This window comes from Pristiophorus japonicus, chromosome 3, assembly GCF_044704955.1.
Source record: "Pristiophorus japonicus isolate sPriJap1 chromosome 3, sPriJap1.hap1, whole genome shotgun sequence".
NCBI lineage: Eukaryota > Metazoa > Chordata > Chondrichthyes > Pristiophoridae > Pristiophorus > Pristiophorus japonicus.
Window position 1 is genome coordinate 216,666,436 of NC_091979.1, and position 20,077 is coordinate 216,686,512.

Here is a 20,077-nt window from a genome sequence, read left to right on the forward strand (position 1 = left end):
GCCCCTTGACTATCCACTGCTGGGATATTTTTAGTGTCCTCTACCGTAAAGATTGATCTAAAATATTTGTTCAGAGTTTCTGCCATCTCCATGTTCCCCATCACTAATTCCTTGGTCTCGTCCTCTAAGGGACTAACATTTACTTTAGCCACTCTTTTCCTTTTTATATACCTGTCGAAATTCTTGTTGTCTGTTTTTATATTTCATGCTAGTTTACTTTCATAGTCTATCTTCCCTTTCTTAATCATTTTTTTAGTCATTCTTTGCTGGCTTTTAAAAGCATCCCAATCGTCTGTCCTCCCACTAGTTTTGGCTACTTTGTATGCGCTTTTTAAAAAAATTGGATACCATCCTTTATTTCCTGAGTTAGCCACGGATGGCTATCTTTTCTTTTATATTCTTTCCTCGTCACTGGAATATATTTTTCTTGAGAGTTATGAAATATCTCCTTCAATGTACCCCACTGTTCATCAGCCGTCCTACACTTTAATCTATTTTCCCAGTCCACTATAGCCAACTCTGCCCTCATATCAGGATCTGATTGAATAGTCAAACAGCTACGAGGGACTGAATGGCCTCCCTGTTCATAAGTCACTGTGGTTGATTTTGCTCATCATTAATTCCTCCAAGTCAGGTTTTTGCACCGAATGAAACCTTTAACTGATTTTGCTGTTTTACTTGTGAAAATAGAGTGGCATCCTCTACTAAAACTGGTTTTGTAACCACGTCACAAAGGTGGTGGGAGGAGAAATCTTAATACAAGGAATGTGGCTTCATTGGATTGCCAACTTCATGCCGTTTATGTCAAAGTTTGCTCAATATTTGCAACACACACAATCCACTTACCCTTCCCATGATCCGTTTGGGTTCTGTATCCTCCGGCAGTACTCAAGACCCTTTTCCAATGTATCTCTGAGGACAAGATTAATCTGTTAGAGAATTGAGGACACTTTCATTTACAGCTATTTAGAAATTCTTAACAGTTTTTATCAATAGTAATAACCGAAATTGGGCTGATCCAATGATTTGTAGCGTCTAATATCTTCCCTTCTTTTTAGGCAGTCCCTCGGAGTCGACGATGACTTGCGTCCACACTGAGTTCTCAGCTGACTGATGAGCCCAATGCAGGACCTACAGACTGTCACAGGTGGGGCAGACCATGGTTGAAGGGATGGTTGGGTGGGGAGCTTGGGTTGTCTTGCGCTCCTTCCACTTGCTCCTGTTGGAGACTCGAGGTGTTCGGAGCTTTCCCGGATGCTTCTCCTCCACTGAGCGGTCTTGAGCCAGGGATTCCCAGGTGTCAGTGGGGATGTTGCACTTTTTCAAGGAGGTTTTGAGGGTGTCCTTGAAGCGTTTCCTCTGCCCACCTGGGACTCAATTCCCATCTCGGAGCTTTGATAGAGCGCTTGTTTTGGGTATCTTGTATCGGGCATGCGGATGTTGTGGCCCATTCATCGGAGCTGATCGAGCGTGGTCAGTGCTTCGAAGCTGGGGATGTTGGCCTGAGCGAGGACACCGACATTGTGCATCTATCCTGCCAATGGATTTGCAGGATCTTCCGGAGGCAGCATTGGTGGTACTTCTCCAGTGCTTTGAGGTGCATGCTGTACATAGTCCATGTCTCTGAAGCATTTAGGAGGTCCTGGTCTTCAAACACTCTCTTCCTCAGGCTGCACTGGCACACTGACGGCAATGTTGGGTTTAGTCATCAACGTCTGCCCTTGTTGACAGTAGGCTCCAGAGTTATGGAAAATGGTCCACGCTGTCCAAGACCTCGTCATGGATCTTGATAATCGGGGAGCAGTACTGTGTGGCGGGGGCAGGTTGGTAGAGGACCTTTGTCTTAAGGATGTTTAGTGTAATGCACATATTTTCGTACACTTCACGATGGCTTGGAGTTCGACCTCAGAGTGTGCACAAATGCAAGCATCGTCTGCATACTGTAATTCAATGACAGAGGTTGGGACGACCTTGGATCTGGACTGGAGGCGACAGAGGTTGAACAATTTCCAGTTTGTTCTGTCAATTAGCTCCACTCCAGCAGGGAGCTTATGGAGGGTGAGATGGAGCATTGCAGCAAAGAAAATCGAGAAGAGCGTTGGTGCGATGACACAGCCTTGCTTGACCCCAGTCCGCACATGTATTGGGTCTATGGTGGATCCGTTGGTCAGGATCACGACTTGCATGCCATCGTGAAGCAGGCGGAGAACAGTAACAAACTTTTGAGGGCAGCCGAATTTGAGGAGGACAGTCCATAATCCCTCACGGTTGAGTGTTGAAGGCCTTTATGAGGTCAAAGGCGGCCATGTAGCGAGGTTGGTGCTGCTCCCTGTATTTAGAAACGTAGAATATAGGTGCAGGAGTAGGCCATTCGGCCCTTCGAGCCTGCACCACCATTTAATGGCTGATCCTTCACCTCAGTACCATTTTCCTGCTTTCTCACCATACCCCTTGACCCCTTTAGCCCTAAGGGCTATATCTAACTCCCTCTTGAATATATCCAATGAACTGGCATCAACAACGCTCTGTGGTAGGAAATTCCACAGGTTAACAACTCTGAGTGAAGAAGTTTCTCCTTATTTCAGTCCTAAATGGCTTATCCCTTATCCTTAAGACTGTGTCCCCTGGTTCTGGACTTCCCCAACATCAGAAACATTCTTTCTGCATCGAACCTGTCCAGTCCGGTCAGAATTTTATATGTTTCTATGAGATCCCCTCTCATCCTTCTAAACTCCAGTGAATAAAGGCCCAGTCGATCCAGTCTCTCCTCATATGTTAGCCATCCCGGGAATCAGTCTGGTGTACTTTCGCTTCACTCCCTCAATAGCAAGAACGTCCTTCCTCAGATTAGGAGACCAAAACTGAACACAATATTCCAGGTGAGACCTCACCAAGGCCCTGTACAACTGCAGTAATATTTTCCTGCTCCTAGACTCAAATCCACTAGCTATGAAGGCCAACATACCATTTGCCTTCTTCACCACCTGCTGTACCTGCATGCCAACTTTCAATGACTGATGTACCATGACACCCAGGTCTCGCTGCACCTCCCCTTTTCCTAATCTGCCGCCATTCAGATAATATTCTGCCTTCGTGCTTTTGTCCCCAAAATGGATAACACATTTATCCACATTATACTGCATCTGCTATGCATTGGCCCACTCACCTAACCTGTCCAAGTCACCCTGCAGCCTCTTAGCGTCCTCCTCACAGCTCTCTCTGCCACCCAGTTTACTGTCATCTGCAAACTTGGAGATATTACACAATCAATTCCTTCATCTAAATCATTGATGTATATTGTAAAGAGCTGTGGTCCCAGCACTGAGCCCTGCGGCACTCCACTAGTCACTGCCTGCCATTCTGAAAAGGACCTGTTTATCCCGACTCTCTGCTTCCTGTTTGCCAACCAGATCTCTATCCACGTCAATACATTATCCCCAATACCATGTGCTTTAATTTTGTACACCAATCTCTTGTGTGGGACCTTGTCAAATGCCTTTTGAAAGTCCAAACACACCACATCCACTGGTTCTCCCTTGTCCATTCTACTAGTTACATCCTCAAAAAATTCCAGAAGTTTTGTCAAGCATGATTTCCCTTTCATAAATCCATGCTGACTTGGACCGATCCTGTCACTGCTTTCCAAATGCGCTGCTCTTTCATCTTTAATAATTGATTCCAACATTTTTCCCACTACGGATGTCAGGCTAACTGGTCTATAACTTCCTGTTTTCCCTCTCCCTCCTTTTTTAAAAAGTGGTGTTACATTAGTTACCCTCCAGTCGATAGGAACTGATCCCGAGTCGATAGACTGTTGGAAAATGATCACCAATGCATCCACTATTTCTAGGGCCACTTCCTTAAGTACTCTGGGATGCAGACTATCATGCCCCGGAGATTTATTGGCCTTCAATCCCATCAATTTCCCGCCTAATAAGGATATCCTTCAGTTTCTCCTTCTCACTAGACCCTCGGTCCACTAGTACTACCAGAAGGCTATTTGTGTCTTCCTTCGTGAAGATAGAACCAAAGTATTTGTTCAACTGGTCTGCCATTTCTTTGTTCCCCATTATAAATTCACCTGAATTTGACTGCAAGGGACCTCCGTTTATCTTCGCTAATCTTTTTCTCTTCACATATCTATAGAAGCTTTTGCAGTCAGTTTTTATGTTCCCAGCAAGCTTCCTCTCATACTCTTTCCCCCCCCTCCTAATTAAACCCTTTGTTCTCCTCTGCTGAATTCTAAATTTTTTCCAATCCTCAGGTTTGCTGCTTTTTCTGGCCAATTTATATGCCTCTTCCTTGGATTTACCACTATCCTTAATTTCCCTTTAATTTCTCTTGAATTTGACACGCAGTAAAGGTCATGTCCATTGTGCCCCTTAGTGGGCGGAATCCGCATTGCGACTCTGGGAGGAGCTCCTCAGCCACAGGGAGAAAACGACTGAGGAGGATTCTTGCGATGACTTTCCCTGTGGCAGACAGCAGGGAAACTCCTTTAACTACTTCAATCGGACTGGTCACCTTTCTTGAAGATGGTCATGATTACAGCATCTGAGATCCCCCGACATGCTCTCCTCCTTCCAAATAAGAGAAATTAGTTCATGGACTTGCGCTAAAGTGCTTCTCTGCCTTGCTTTAGTGCTTCGGTGGGGATTCCATCTGCTCCCGAGGGCTTGTTGCTCTTCAGTTGTCGGATGGCCTTTTCAACCTCATGTTGGGCTGGGCTTATGCCGAGGTGGTGGTGGGTAGCATGCTGTGGGATGGAGTTGAGGATACTCACGTCGGAGAGAGAGTCTCGGTTAAGAAGATCTTCAAAGTGCTCCTTCCAGCAGGCACTGACTGCCTCTCTGTTCTTGATGAGTGTCTCGCCATTCTTGGTCCTCAGACCTTGGGTGCTTGGGCCGTAGGTGGATGTATAACGGGGAAGTCATGTTTGACAAATTTGCTGGAGTTCTTTGAGGATGTAACGAACAGGGTGGATAAAGGGGTGTGGTGTATTTGGACTTCCAGAAGGCATTTGACAAGGCATTTGACAAGGTGCCACATAAAAGGTTACTGCACAAGATAAAAGTTCACGAGCATGGTGCTAACTAACAGAAAACAAAGAGTCGGGATAAATGGGTCATTCTCTGGTTGGCAACCAGTAAGTAGTGGGGTGCCGCAGGGATCAGTGCTGGGACCCCAACTATTTACAATCTGTATTAACGACTTGGAAGAAGGGACTGAGTGTAATGTAGCCAAGTTTGCTGGCGATACAAAGATGGGATGAAAAGCAATGTGTGAGGAGGACACAAAAAAATCTGCAAAAGGACAGACAGGCTAAGTGAGTGGGCAAAAATTTGGCAGGTGGAGTATAATGTTGGAAAGTGTGAGGTCATGCACTTAGTCAGAAATAATTCAAAGAGCAATTTATTATTTAAATGGAGAAAGATTGCAAAGTGCCGCAGTACAGCGGGACCTGGGGGTACTTGTGCATGTAACATAAAAAGATAGTATGCAGGTACAGCAAGTGATCAGGAAGGCCAATGGTATCTTGGCCTTTATTGCAAAGGAGATGGAGTATAAAAGCAGGGAAGTCTTGCTACAGCTGTACAAGGTATTGGTGAAGGCCACACCTGGAATACTGCGTGCAGTTTTGGTTTCCATATTTTCGAAAGGATACACTTGCTTTGGAGGCAGTTCAAAGAAGGTTCATTAGGTTGCTTCCGGGGATGAGGGGGCTGACTTATGAGGAAAGGTTGAGTAGGTTGGGCCTCTACTCATTGGCGTTCAGAAGAATGAGAGGTGATTTTATCGAAACGTATAAGATTATGAGGGGGCTTGACAAGGTGGATGCAGAGAGGATGGGGGAGACTAGAACTAGGGGGCATGATCTTAGAATAAGGGGCCGCCCATTTAAAACAGAGATGCGGAGGAATTTCTTCTCAGAGGTTTGTAAATCTGTGGAATTTGCTGCCTCAGAGAGCTGTGGGAGCTGGGACATTGAATAAATTTAAAGACAGAAAGAGACAGTTTCTTGAGCAATAAGGGGATAAGGGGTTATGGGGAGCGGGCGGGGAAGTGAAGCTGAGTCCATGATCAGATCAGCCATGATCTTATAAGAACATAAGAATTAAAACAGGAGTAGGCCATCTAGCCCCTCGAGCCTGCTCCGCCATTCAACAAGATCATGGCTGATCTGGCCGTGGACTCAGCTCCACTTACCCGCCCGCTCCCCATAACCCTTAATTCCCTTATTGGTTAAAAATCTAATACATTCAATGAGCTAGCCTCAACTGCTTCCTTGGGCAGAGAATTCCACAGATTCACAACCCTCTGGGAAAAGAAATAACTTCTCAACTCGGTTTTAAATTGGCTCCCCCGTATTTTGAGGCTGTGCCCCCTAGTTCTAGTCTCCCCGACCAGTGGAAACAACCTCTCTGCCTCGATCTTGTCTATCCCTTTCATTATTTTAAATGTTTCTATAAGATCACCCCTCATCCTTCTGAACTCCAAGGAGTAAAGACCAGTCTACTCAATCTATCACCATAAGGTAACCCCCTCATCTCCAGAATCAGCCGAGTGAATCGTCTCTGTACCACCTCCAAAGCTAGTAAATCCTTCCTTAAGTAACGTGACCAAAACTGCATGCAGTACTCCAGGTGCGGCCTCACCAATACCCTGTACAGTTGCAGCAGGACCTCTCTGCTTTTTGTACTCCATCCCTCTCGCAATGAAGGCCAACATTCCATTCGCCTTCCTGATTATCTGCTGCACCTGCAAACTAACTTTTTTTTGGGATTCATGCACAAGGACCCCCAGGTCCCTCTGCACCGCAGCATGTTGTAATTTCTCCCCATTCAAATAATATTCCCTTTTACTGTTTTTTTTCCCCCAAAGTGGATAACCTCACATTTTCCGACATTGTATTCCATCTGCCAAACCTTAGCCCATTCGCTTAACCTATCTAAATCTCTTTGCAGCCGCTCCGTGTCCTCTCCACAACTCGCTTTCCCACTAATCTTTGTGTCATCTGCAAATTTTGTTACACTACACTCTGTCCCCTCTTCCAGGTCATCTATGTATATTGTAAACAGTTGTGGTCCCAGCACCGATCCCTGTGGCACACCACTAACCACTGATTTCCAACCCGAAAAGGACCCATTTATCCCGACTCTCTGCTTTCTGTTAGCCAACCAATTCTCTATCCATGCTAATACATTTCTTCTGACTCCGCGTACCTTTATCTTCTGCAGTAACCTTTTGTGTGGCACCTTATCGAATGCCTTTTGGAAATCTAAATGCACCACATCCATCGGTACACCTCTATGCTCGTTATATCCTCAAAGAATTCCAGTAAATTAGTTAAACATGATTTCCCCTTCATGAATCCATGCTGCGTCTGCTTGATTGCACTATTCCTATCTAGATGTCCCGCTATTTCTTCCTTAGTGATAGCTTCAAGCATTTTCCCCACTACAGATGTTAAATTAAATGGCGGAGCAGGCTCGAAGGGCTGTCTGGCCTACTCCTGTTCCTATTTCTTATGTTCTCATTGACTGCGCTAAAGAAGCCACGCACGGCTAGTTGCTGGATCTCCTGCGCTTTTTCCAACCACCATTTGTTCTTGCCCATGCAGTGAAGCTTGGTCTCCAATCGTCTTGGACCCGCTTGCCATTGGACCAAGACCTAGCTCTGTCAAGCCCGCGTCGTAGCTGGTGTGCAACGGTCACCCCACGTTAAAAGAACTCACGCACAGGCATCTTTCACCCTTAAAAATGAAGTTCAGACCTGGAACATCAGGGCCCTCATGGACAACCCCAATAGCAACAGACCGGAATGCCATACTGCTATCATTGCTCAGGAACGCAGACGATTTGACATAGATATCTCCGCCCGAAGTGAGACTCGGTGGGCAGGAGAAGGCCAGCTCAAGGAACAAGGCGTCTAATCTACTCACCGGATATCTTTCGCTCTGTGATGTGGAAATTTCTCTTGGAAATATTTCAGTGCCTGCATTACTGCAGATGTGCACTCAATGTATGTGTAGTCAATCATTATATCCCCTGCAGAGTAGCAAAGAAAGACATTTAACAATGGAGGCAGTTTGCTGCTGCTCAGCACATTCAGGCAACAATATTCACTTGATTGTTAAGGGGGAACCTTAATGTAGAGATAAAATATAAAAATGGTATTAGATATGATAAACCCAGATGATTACTTCAAATTAAACCAAGAAAGTGGGACTAGTAAATATTACTGGAAATTAGTTAAAAGTAAATTTCAAACTGTCATCAGGAAGAACTCCTACTCAAAAGGAGCAATGAATATTTGGGAACAAATGCCAACAAAAATAACGAGCTTATTCAAAATACAACTGGACACCATAATGAGAGAGTTAACATACCGTCAGCTTTGATCAGCTACATGGGAAAAAATGTTCCAGTCCTACTCGGGTTCCTCTCCTCACCTCTTTTTCCAGTACATTGATGACTGTTGGTGCCACTTTCTACTCTCGCCCCAAACTGAAACATTTCATCAACTTTGCTTCAAATTTCCATCCCTCCATCACCTTCGCATGGTCTATCTCCAACTCTTTGCTTCCCTTTCCTTCAACTTCTCTGTCTCCATTTCTGGGAATAGGCTATCGACAAACATCCACTAAGCGCCCACTGCCTCTCTCAGCTCCCTTGATTACACTTCCTCCCACCCCGCTTCCTGCAAGGACTCTATTCCATTCTCCCAGTTTCTCCTTCTCCGTCACACTTGTTCTGACATTGACACCTTCCAGAACCATGTCCCACCTATTTCCCCCACAAGCCTCCATAATTCAACAGATCATCGCCGCCGTATCCGCCACCTCCAGCTTGATCCCACCACCAAACACACCTTCCCCTTCCCCTCTCAACATTCTGAGAGGACCATTCCCTCCATGACACCCTGGTCCACTTCTCAATCACCCCCCCCGCCCTTTCCATGCAAGCTCGGGAGATGCAACACCTGCCCTTTCACCTCCCTTCCTACATCCAGGGCCCCAAACACTACTTCCAGCTGAAACAGCAATTTACTTCTACTTCTTTCAATTTAGTATACTGTATTTGTTGCTCACGATGTGGTCCCCTCTACCCTTGGGGAGACAAAACACAGATTGGGTGATCACTTTGTTGAACACCTCTGTTCAGTCTGCAAGCGTGGCCCTGAGCTTCTGGTTGCCTGTCTCTAATTCTCTGCCCCACTCCACTCTGACCTCTGCCTCTTGCACTGTTCCAACGAAGGCGCAAGTAGCAACTCATCTTTCGATCAGGCACTTTACAGCCGTCCGGAATCAACATTGAGTTCAACAATTTCAGATCATAACCACTGCTCCCAATTTTCCAGACAGCAGCTGTTGGTAATGATTTTGCTGTTGTCATTTATACCTCCTGTCCTTGGCCCATTACCACCCCCTTTTGTCATTTAATCACTCGGACTTTTCACCCCATCACAGACTTTCTCATTTGTTCTTTCCTCCCTTCCGCTGCCTCTGTACTTGCTTAAAACCTGCTACATCTCTAACCTTTGCCAGTTCTGACCAAAGGTCATCGACTTGAAAGGTTAACTGTTTCTCTCTCACAGCCTGACCTGCTGAGTATTTCCAGCATTTTCTGTTTATGTTATTAAATCCTTACTTTGTATTGGTCTGCACGAGAGGATAAAGTACCAAAGATACAAAGAAAAGTTAAAATAAATCCAGGTGCAGAACTTACTAGATTTAATACAAGTTTAAGAAAAAAGGTAAATAAGAAAATAATGAGACCAAAGATCGTCAAATCTCCAGCACCCGATGGTTTCCACCCAGGGTATTAAATTGCAGGTGCTTTAGTCACGATCTTCCAAAACTCTCTCTATTCAGGAATTGTCAATGCCACTCCATTATTTAAGAAGGGTGAAAAAGAGAAACCAGGATATTATAAGTCTATTATTCCAACGTCAGCTGTGGAGCAGTTACTAGAATCCATCTTTAGGGATAGAGTTCTGAGCACTGGGACAAATGTAAATTGATGAGAAAGCCTCAGCTTTATAGAATTCAGGTGAAAGAAGAGCCGAACATCTAAATTTGCTGGCTATATTAAGTATGGTGGCACAGTAAATAATCTAGATGGGAGCGGAAAGTTGCAAAGGGACAATGAAAGATTAAGTGACTGGGAAAAACTGTGGCAGATGGAATTCATTGCAGGAAAATGAGGTCATCCACTTTGGACATAAAGATAGATCAGAGTATTTTCTAAATGGTGAGAAATTCAGAACTGTGAAGCAGAGAGATTGAGGGGCCCATGCACAGAAAAATTAAAAAATAGTGGTCAGGTACAAAAATGATTTAAAGCTGAATGGGGTGTTAGCCTTCATCTCAAGTGGACTGGAATACAAAGCTGTGGGAGTTGTGCTACAGCTGTTCAGAGCCTTGGTCAGACCCCATCTGGAGCACTGCATTCAGTTCTGGGACCACACCTAAGGGAGGATATATTGGCCCTCGAGGGGATGCAGTGCAGATTCACCAGAATTATACCAGGCTAAATGGGTTAAATTATGAGGACTGGTTGCATAGACTAGGCTGCTAATCACTTGAATATAGAAGATTAAGACGATTAAAGGGTATGATAGGGTAAATCACTATCTGATTTGTCACACTTTTTATCCGACATCCACTCCTGAATGAGCAGACGTTTCCTCCCTAGCCACCGACTCCATCCCTCTCCGATGTCACTGTCTGAGGCTGAAACACTGTTTCGCAAGCTTAACGTCCTATTTTATCCTGATGTGTGCTTCCAAACACATATCCTTTCCATCACAAAGACCGCCTACTTCCACCTCCATAACATCACCCATCTCTGTACCTGCCTCAGTTCATTTGCTGCTGAAACCCTCATCCATGTCTATGTTACCTCTAGACATGACTATTCTAACGCTCTCCTGGATGGCTTCCCATCTTCATAAACTTGAACTCATCCAAAATTCTGCTGCCTGTATCCTAACTCGCACCAAGTCCCGTTCACCCATCACCCCTGTGCTCGCTGACCAACATTGGTTCCCGGTCCGGCAACACCTCGATTTTCAAATCCCTTCATAGCATCATCACTCCTTATATCTATAATCTCCTCCAGCCTCACAAGCGACCCCTCCCCCCCACCCCCACCGACCATGAGATAGCTGCGCTGCTCCAATGCTGGCCTCTTGAGAATCTTTGATTTTAATCATTCCACCATTGCCGCCCATGCCTTCAGAAGAGGGGTAGAGTGTTTCAAAGATTCACAATCCTCAGTGAAGAAATTTCACCTTATCTCAGTCCTCAATGACCGACCCCTTATTCTGAGACTGTGACCCCTGGTTCTAGAGTCCCCACCCAGCGGAAACATTTTCCCTGCATCTACCCTGTCAAGCCCTTAAGAATGTTGTATGTTTCAATGAGATCACCTCTCACCTCTTGGAAATGCAAGTTGTGAGGGGGATGCAAAGAGGCTACAAGGGGATACAGATGGACACGTTTATTTGCTTCAGAAAAATGCTCTGATTGGGTCCCCTTAATCACATGACCTGATTGCTGATCAGTCCCCTTGGAGGATAAAACACACCCAGCAGTTTCTCTGGACTGTGTAATTAGAACTGCCCTGCCAACATAATCAGTGACTACAAAGTGTAACTCGAGCCATTCGGACTGCCGACTCTAGACAGATGAGAGCTCACTCTACCAGGTTAAGACCTCGCCCCACCCCCTCCCAAGTTCCTGCCCCATCCCAACCCAAGTTTCTGACCTTACCCACCTTCCACCTCCGCTGCGCCATAGATGCGGCATTGTACGTGGGTCACGGATTGTTAACAGGTTTAATAGGTATGAAGTGAATAGTGACATCCGGATTTCATCCACTCCAATTATGTCACTTGTCACACACACCGAGCGGTCCGAGAATTCGGGTATGGGTGTAAATGGGGTGGAGTTGGAAGAACGTGATACGTTTTCCGAGTTCGCTCTCTCTCGCGCCCCTGTCCCCAGTCTCTCTCTCTCACTTTCACCCCCCAGTCTCTCTCTCTCTCTCTCTCTCTCTGTCTGTGCACCCTCCCCCAGTCTCTCTCACTCTCACCCCCCCAGACACTCTCTCTCACTCTCCCCCAGTCTCTCTATCACTACACCGTTCCAGTCTCTCTCTCTCTCTCTCCCTCTCCCCCTCCAGTCTCCCTCCGCCCCACCAGTCTCTCTCCCTTCACCCAGTTTCACACTCTCCCCTCCCCCCCCCCAGTCTCTCTCTCTACCCCTTGCCTCTCTTATCCCCCCCCCCACCCCAGTGTATCATTCCACCTCCCCAGTCTCTCTCTCTCTCTACAACCCCCCACCCCCAGCCCCTCTCTCTCCGCAACACTCCGCCTCTCTCTCCGTACGCCCCCCCCGTCTGTCTCTCTCCTATATCAGTCCGGCCATCCCGGGAATCAGTCTGGTGAACCTTCGCTGCACTCCCTCAATAGCAAGAACGTCCTTCCTCAGATTAGGAGACTAAAAGTGAACACAATATTCCAAGTGAGGCCTTACCAAGGCCCTGTACAACTGCAGTAAGACCTCTCTGCTCTTATACTCAAATCCCCTAGCTACGAAGGCCAACATACCATTTGCCTTCTTCACCGCCTGCTGTACCTGCATGCCCACTTTCAATGACTGATGAACCATGACACCCAGATCTCGTTGCACCTCCCCCTTTCCTAATCTGCCGCCATTCAGATAATATTCTGCCTTTATGTTTTTGCCACCAAAATGGATAATCTCACATTTATCCACATTCTACTGCATCTGCCATGCATTGGCCCACTCACCTGACCTGTCTAAGTCACTCTGCAACCTCTTAGCGTCCACCTCACAGCTCACACCGCCACCCAGCTTAGTGTCATCTGCAAACTTGGAGATATTACACTCAATTCCTTCATCTAAATCATTAATGTATATTGTAAAGAGCTGGGGTCCCAGCACTGAGCCCTGCGGCACTCCACTAGTCACTGCCTGCCATTCTGAAAAGGATCCGTTTATCCCGACTCTCTGCTTCCTGTCTGCCAACCAGTTCTCTATCCGCGTCAGTACATTACCTCCAATGCCATGTGCTTTAATTTTGCACACCAATCTCTTGTGTGGGACCTTGTCAAAATCCTTTTGAAAGTCCAAATACACCACATCCACTGGTTCTCCCTTGTCCACTCTACTAGTTACATCCTCAAAAAATTCCAGAAGATTTGTCAAGCATGATTTCCCTTTCATAAATCCATGCTGACTTGGACCAATCCTATCACTGCTCTCCAAATGCGCTGCTATTTCATCATTAATGACTGATTCCAACATTTTCCCCACCACCGATGTCAGGCTAACCGGTCTATAATTACCCGTTTTCTCTCTCCCTCCTTTTTTAAAAAGTGGTGTTACATTAGCTACCCTCCAGTCCATAGGAACTGATCCAGAGTCGATAAGACTGTTGGAAAATGATCTATTAGAACTATTTCTGTGGCCACTTCCTTAAGTACATTGGGATGCAGACTATCAGGCCCTGAGGATTTATCGGCCTTCAATCCCATCAATTTCCCTGACACAATTTCCCGCCCAATAAGGATATCCTTCAGTTCCTCCTTCTCACTAGACCCTCAGTCCCCTAGTATTTCTGGAAGGTTATTTGTGTCTTCCTTCGTGAAAACAGAACCAAAGTATTTGTTTAACTGGCCCGCCATTTCTTTGTTCACCATTATAAATTTACCTGAAACGGACTGCAAGGGACCTACGTTTGTTTTCACTAATCTTTTTCTCTTCACATGTCAATTGAAGCTTTTGCAGTCAGTATTTATGTTCCCAGCAAGCTTCCTCTCATACTCTATTTTCCCCCTCCTAATTAAACCCTTTGTCCTCCTCTGCTGTATTACAAAAATCTCCCAGTCCTCAGGTTTGCTGCTTTTTCTGACCAATTTATATGCCTCTTCCTTGGATTTAACACTATCCTTAATTTCCCTTGTTAGCCACGGTTGAGCCACCTTCCCAGTTTTATTTTTACTCCAGACAGGGATGTACAATTGTTGAAGTTCATCCATATGATCTTTAAATGTTTGCCATTGCCTATCCACCGTCAACCCTTTAAGTATCACTCGCCAGTCTATTCTAGCCAATTCACGTCTCATACCATCGAAGTTACCTTTCCCCAAGTTCAGGACCCTAGTCTCGGAATTAACTGTGTCATTCTCCACCTTAATAAAGAATTCTACCATATTATGGTCACTCTTCCCCAAGGGGCCTCGCACAACAAGATTATTAATTAGTCCTTTCTCATTACGCATCACCCAGTCTGGGATGGCCAGCCCTCGAGTTGGTTCCTCGACATATTGGTCTAGAAAACCATCCCTAATACACTCCAGGAAATCCTCCTCCACCGCATTGCTACCAGTTTGGTTAGCCCAGTCAGTATGTAGATTAAAGTCGCTCATGATAACTGCTGTACCTTTATTGCACGCATCCCTAATCTCGCTCTCTCTCTCTCTCTCTCTCTCTCCCACCCCCGTCTCTCTCTCATTCCCGTCTCTCCCGCCCAGTCTCTCTCTCTTTCTCTCTCTCTCTCCCCACTCCCCAGTCCCTCTCCCCCTCTCTCCTCCCCCCTCATTCTCCTCCTCCCCCCCCTCCAATCTCTCCCTCTCTATCTCCGCCCCTCCCTCCCTCTCTTTCTCCCCCCCCCCCCACTCTCTCCCTCTCTTTGCCCCCCACCCCCCCCATTTCTGTCTGTCTCTCTGATTTTTTTTTTAATGTTCTTGTAGATAATCACAGCAATATTTTAGGCAAAAGTCTAAATCAGCAAAGCAACGTGGTCGGCACGGCATGCGTGGCACGCAGAGGGATGGAGTCCAGGGCACACGTGCAGAAGGACACACAAAAAACTGTTGCAAATAATCACTCCGGATATAGACAGGCCATGTGAATGGGCAAGAACATGCAAATGGAATATAATGTGGAGAAATGTGAAATTATCCACTTTGGTAGGAAAAATAGAAAAGTAGAGTATTTTTTAAATGGTGAGAAATTGGGAAATGTTGGTGTTCAGAGGGACCTGGGTGTCCTTGTACATAAATCACAAAGTTAACACGCAGGTACAGTAAGCAATTAAGAAAGCAGATTGTATGTTGGCCTTTATTACAAGAGTATGAGAGTATAAGATTAAAGACGTCTTACATAGAAAATAGGTGGAGTAGGCCATTCGGCCCTTCAATAAGATCATGGCTGATCATTCACCTCAGTACCCCTTTCCTGCTTTCTCTCCATACCCCTTTGATACCTTTAGCTGTAAGGGCCCTATGTGACTCCCTCTTGAATATATCTAACAAACTGGCATCAACAACTCTCTGTGGTAGAGAATTCCACAGGTTAACAACTCTGAGTGAAGAAGTTTCTCCTCATCTCAGTGCTAAATGGCTTACCCCTTATCCTTAGACTGTGACCCCTGGTTCTGGACTTCCCCAACATCCGGAACATTCTTCCTGCATCTAACCTGTCCTGTCCTGTCAGAATTTTATATGTTTCTATAAAATCCCCTCCCATCCTTCTAAACTCCAGTGAATACAGGCCCAGTCGATCCTCATATGTCAGTCCTGCCATCCCGGGAATCATTCTGGTGAACCTTCGCTGCACTCCCTCAGTAGCAAGCATGTCTTTCCTCAGATTAGGAGACCAAAACTGAACACAATATTCCAGGTAAGGCCTCACCAAGGCCCTGTACAACTGCAGTAAGACCTCCCTGCTCCTATACTCAAATCCCCTAGCTATGAAGGCAATTATATCAGGCCCTGGTGAGATCGCATCTGGAATAGTGTGTACAGTTTTGGTCTCCTTACCCAAGGAAGGATATACTTGCCATAGAGGGAGTACAACGAAGGTTCACCAGACTGATTCCTGGGATAGGGGATTGTCCTATGAGGAAAGATTGAGTAGACTAGGCCTATATTCTCTACAGATTAGAAGAATGACAGATGATCTCATTGAAACATACAAAATTCTTACAGGGCTTGACAGGGTAGATGCAGGGAGCATGTTTCCCCTGGCTGGGGAGTCTAGAACCAGGGGTCACAATCTCAGAATAAGGGGTCAGCCATTTAGGATTGGGTTGAGGAGAAATTTCTTCACTCAGAGGGTGGTGAATCTCTGAAATTCTCTCCCCCAGAGGACTGTGAAGGCTCAATCATTGAGTATATTCAAGACAGAGATCAATAGATTTTGATATTAAGGGAATCAAGGATATGGGGACAATGCAGGCAAGTGGAGTTGAGGTCGAAGATCAACCATGAATCTCATTGAATGGAGCTACAGGCTCAAGGGCCAAATGGTCTACTGCTGTTCCTATTTCTTATGTTACCTGGGCCCAAAGTTATAAAATTCCTTCCCTACACCTCTCTTCTTCTTTAAGACGCTCCTTAAAACCTACCTCTCCTGTCCTAATATGTCATGTTGTATGGTGTCAAATTTTGTTTGATAACGTTCCTATAAAGCACATTGGGATGTTTTACTAGGTTAGAGGCGCTATATAAATGCAAGTTGTTGTTGGAGAGAAACTATTTCTTCTGGTGGGTGTGTCCAGAACAGGGGGGCATAACGCTGAAATGAGAGCTGGACTGTTCAGGGGTGATGTGAGAAAACGCTTTTTCACGCAAAGGGCAGTGGAAATCTGTCTCCCAAAAAGATGTTGAGGATGGTGGGCTCAATTAAAAATTTCAAAACTGTGATTGATAGTTTCGTTAGGTAAAAGTATTAAGGGATATTGAACCAAGGCATTAAAAAACTGACAGAGCCATACAAGGTATTGGAGCAGGTGACCAAACGTTCGGTCAAAGAGGTAGGTTTTAACGAGCGTCTTAAAGGAGGACTTAGTGATCAGTACTGACGCTTAGTGTGTGGAGAATTGGCCTTGCTTGAGAATGAGGAAAGTTTGCGTGGATAAAAACAAACTCTTTAAACAAGGGAATAAACTTACCAAAAACCTCGGATGGGTTCAGAAGCTCCAGCAGTCGTCCTCCACGCTTTGTCTCGTATGTAGCAAATCCACCATCAGGGTTTCTCATACTGAGCAGCTGCAATGGGCAGAGAGGGATCAGGTTACAGCACTAGCAATCCAGAGGCTTGAACCAATCATCCACAGCGCCTCATGGATGCCCAGTTTTGAACTAACGAGAGTTCAAATCCCATCACGGCAGCTGTGGAATTTAAATTCAGTTAATTAAATAAAATCTGGAATAAAATGCTAGTATCAGGAATGGTGACCATGAAACTACCGGGTTGTTGTTAAAAACCCATCTGGTTCACTAATGTCATTCAGGGAAGGAATCTGCTGTCCTTACCTGATCTGGCCTGTGACTCCAGACCCACAGCAATGTGATTGACTCTTAACTGCCCTCTGAATTGGCCTAGCAAGCCACTCAGTTGTAACAAGCCGCTACAAAAAAACAATAATAAAAAAAACTGGACGGACGGACCACCCGGCATTGACCTCGGCACCAGCTACGAACACGACAACGGCACATCCGCCCAGTCGGCCATGCAAATTCTTCTTCAACATCTGGGAACTTGTGCCAAAATTGAAAGAGCAGTCCCACAGACTAGTCAAGCAACAGCCTGGCATAGTCATACCAGCAGAATCATACCTTTCAGCCAAAGTCCCAAACTCCTCCATCACCATTCCTGGGTATGTCCTGTCCCACCGGCAGGACAGACCCACCGGTTGTGGGGGCACAGTGGTATACAGTTGGGAGCAGATGGCCCTGGGAGTCCTCAACATTGACTCCGGACCCCATGAAATCTCATGGCTTCAGGTGAAGCACGGGCAAGGAACCCTCCTGGTGATTACCACTTACTGTACTCCCTCAGCTGATGAATCAGTACATCTTGAACATCATTTTTGAGAAGCATTGAAAGTAGCAAGGGCACAGAATGTACTGTGGGTGGGGGACTTCAATGTCCATCGCCAAGAATGTCTTGGTAGCACCACTATTGACCGAGCTGGCCGAGTCCTGAAGGACACAGCTGCCAGGCTGGTCCTGCTGCAGGTGGCAAGAGAACCAACACGAGGGAAAAAACCTACTTGATCTCATCCTCACTAATCTACCTGTCGCAGATGCACCTGTCCATGAAGGCATTGGTAGCAGTGACCACCACATACTCATTGTGGAGACGAAGTCCCATCTTCACACTGAGGACACCCTCCATCATGTTGTGTGCACTACCACCGTGCTAAATGGGATAAATATAGAACAGGTCTAGCAGCTCAAAACTGGGCATCCATAAGGCGCTGTGGACCATCAGCAGCAGAATTGTGTATTCCACCACAAAATGTAACCTCATGGTCGGGCATATCCCTCAGTCTACCATTAGCATTATTGTGTTCCTAACACAGATGAGGCTGCACACAGGGAGGTTAAAGTAACAGTGACCTCAGTCTTTAATAAGACACTCCAGAGTGAGGAACAGGCCTTAGAGGCCAGCTTATATACAGTGCTCCCAAGGGATGCTGGGATCCCTTGGGACTTCAGGGGATGTGCTCCCTGGTGGCAGAACATGGGAGTGCATGCTTTACAGATACACATCATCACTACCTCCCCCAAAGTCAAAGTGAAAACTATTTACAAGGTGAGGTGGTCGGGAGCCTTTCTTTCCCTGGTGGACCACCTCGGTACAAATGTCTGTTCTGGTGTGTTGGCTGTGCCCTCGCAGGGTTGGTGTGTTGTTGGCCCTGCAGGGCTGCTAGGTGAGCCTGGCCTTGCTGGGCTGTTGGGTGTGATGGGTTCGATTTCATGGTCCGGCGTGGTGTCGTTGATCCTTTGGGTGTGTGTTGTGGGCTCGAAAAAGATGGTGTCTGCTGTGGGTTGTTCAGGGCAGTCTGTGAACCGCAGCCTCGTTTGGTCCAGGTGCTTTCTGCAAATTTGTCCATTGTCGAGTTTGACTACAAACATCCTATTCCCTTCTTTAGTTATCACCGTGCCCGAGATCCACTTGGGACTATGTCCATAGTTTAGCACATACACAGGGTCATTCAGATCAATTTCCTGTGACACAGTGGCACGACCATCATTTACATTTTGTTGCTGCCGCCTGCTCTCTACCTGATCATGCAGGTTGGGGTGAACCAGCAAGTCTGGTTTTAAGTGTCCTTTTTATGAGTAGCTCAGCCGGGGGCACCCCTGTGAGCGACTGGGGTCTCGTGTGGTAGCTGAGCAGTACTCGGGACAGGAGGGTTTCGAGTGAACCTTGTGTGACTCGTTTAAGGCTCTGTTGATTGTTTGTACTGCCCGCTCTGCCTGCCCATTGGAGGCTGGTTTAAACGGGGCTGAGGTGACATGTTTGATCCCATTGCGGGTCATGAATTCTTTAAATTCAGCACTGGTGAAACATGGCCTGTTGTCACTGACAAGTATGTCAGGCAGGCCGTGGGTGGCAAACATGGCCCTTAAGCTTTCAATGGTGGCGGTGGCGGTGCTTCCCGACATTATTTCACATTCAATGCATTTTGAAAAAGCATCCACCACCACCAGGAACATTTTACCGAGAACCGGGCCTGCATAGTCGACATGGATCCTCGACCATGGTCTGGAGGGCCAGAACCACAAACTTAATGGTGCCTCTCTGGGCGTGTTGCTCAACTGAGCACATACGCTACATTGCCGTACACAGGACTCTAAGTCAGAGTCGATACCAGGCTACCATACGTGGGATCTGGCTATCGCTTTCATCATTAGTATACCCGGGTGTGTGCTATGGAGATCCGAGATGAACGTCTCCCTGCCCTTTTTGGGTAGCACCACACGGTTACCCCACAACAGACAGTCTGCCTGAATGGACAGCTCGTCCTTTCGCCGCTGGGATGGCTTGATTAGCTCTTGCATTTCAACGGGGATGCTGGCCCAGCTCCCATGCAGTACACAGTTTTTTTACTAGGGACAGCAGAAGATCTTGGTTGGTCCAAGTCCTAATTTGGCGGGCCGTGACAGGTGATTTATCATTTTCAAACACTTCCATGACCATCAACAAGTCTGCGGGCTGCGCCACCATCAACAAGTTTGCAGGCTGCGC

General features: G+C 46.3%; 1 protein-coding gene across 1 annotated transcript in view; it reads right to left on the reverse strand.

Moving 5' to 3' along the window:
* The window catches only part of lss (lanosterol synthase (2,3-oxidosqualene-lanosterol cyclase)), a 138,870-nt gene that overhangs the window by 41,765 nt on the left and 77,028 nt on the right, over nt 1-20,077 (reverse strand). The window contains exons 16-18 of the mRNA XM_070876275.1: nt 16,989-17,085; nt 7,943-8,048; nt 847-912 (exon numbers count right to left, since the gene is read on the reverse strand). Of these exons, the coding sequence (XP_070732376.1) occupies nt 847-912; nt 7,943-8,048; nt 16,989-17,085 (269 nt within the window). The remainder of the gene's footprint in view (nt 1-846; nt 913-7,942; nt 8,049-16,988; nt 17,086-20,077) is intronic.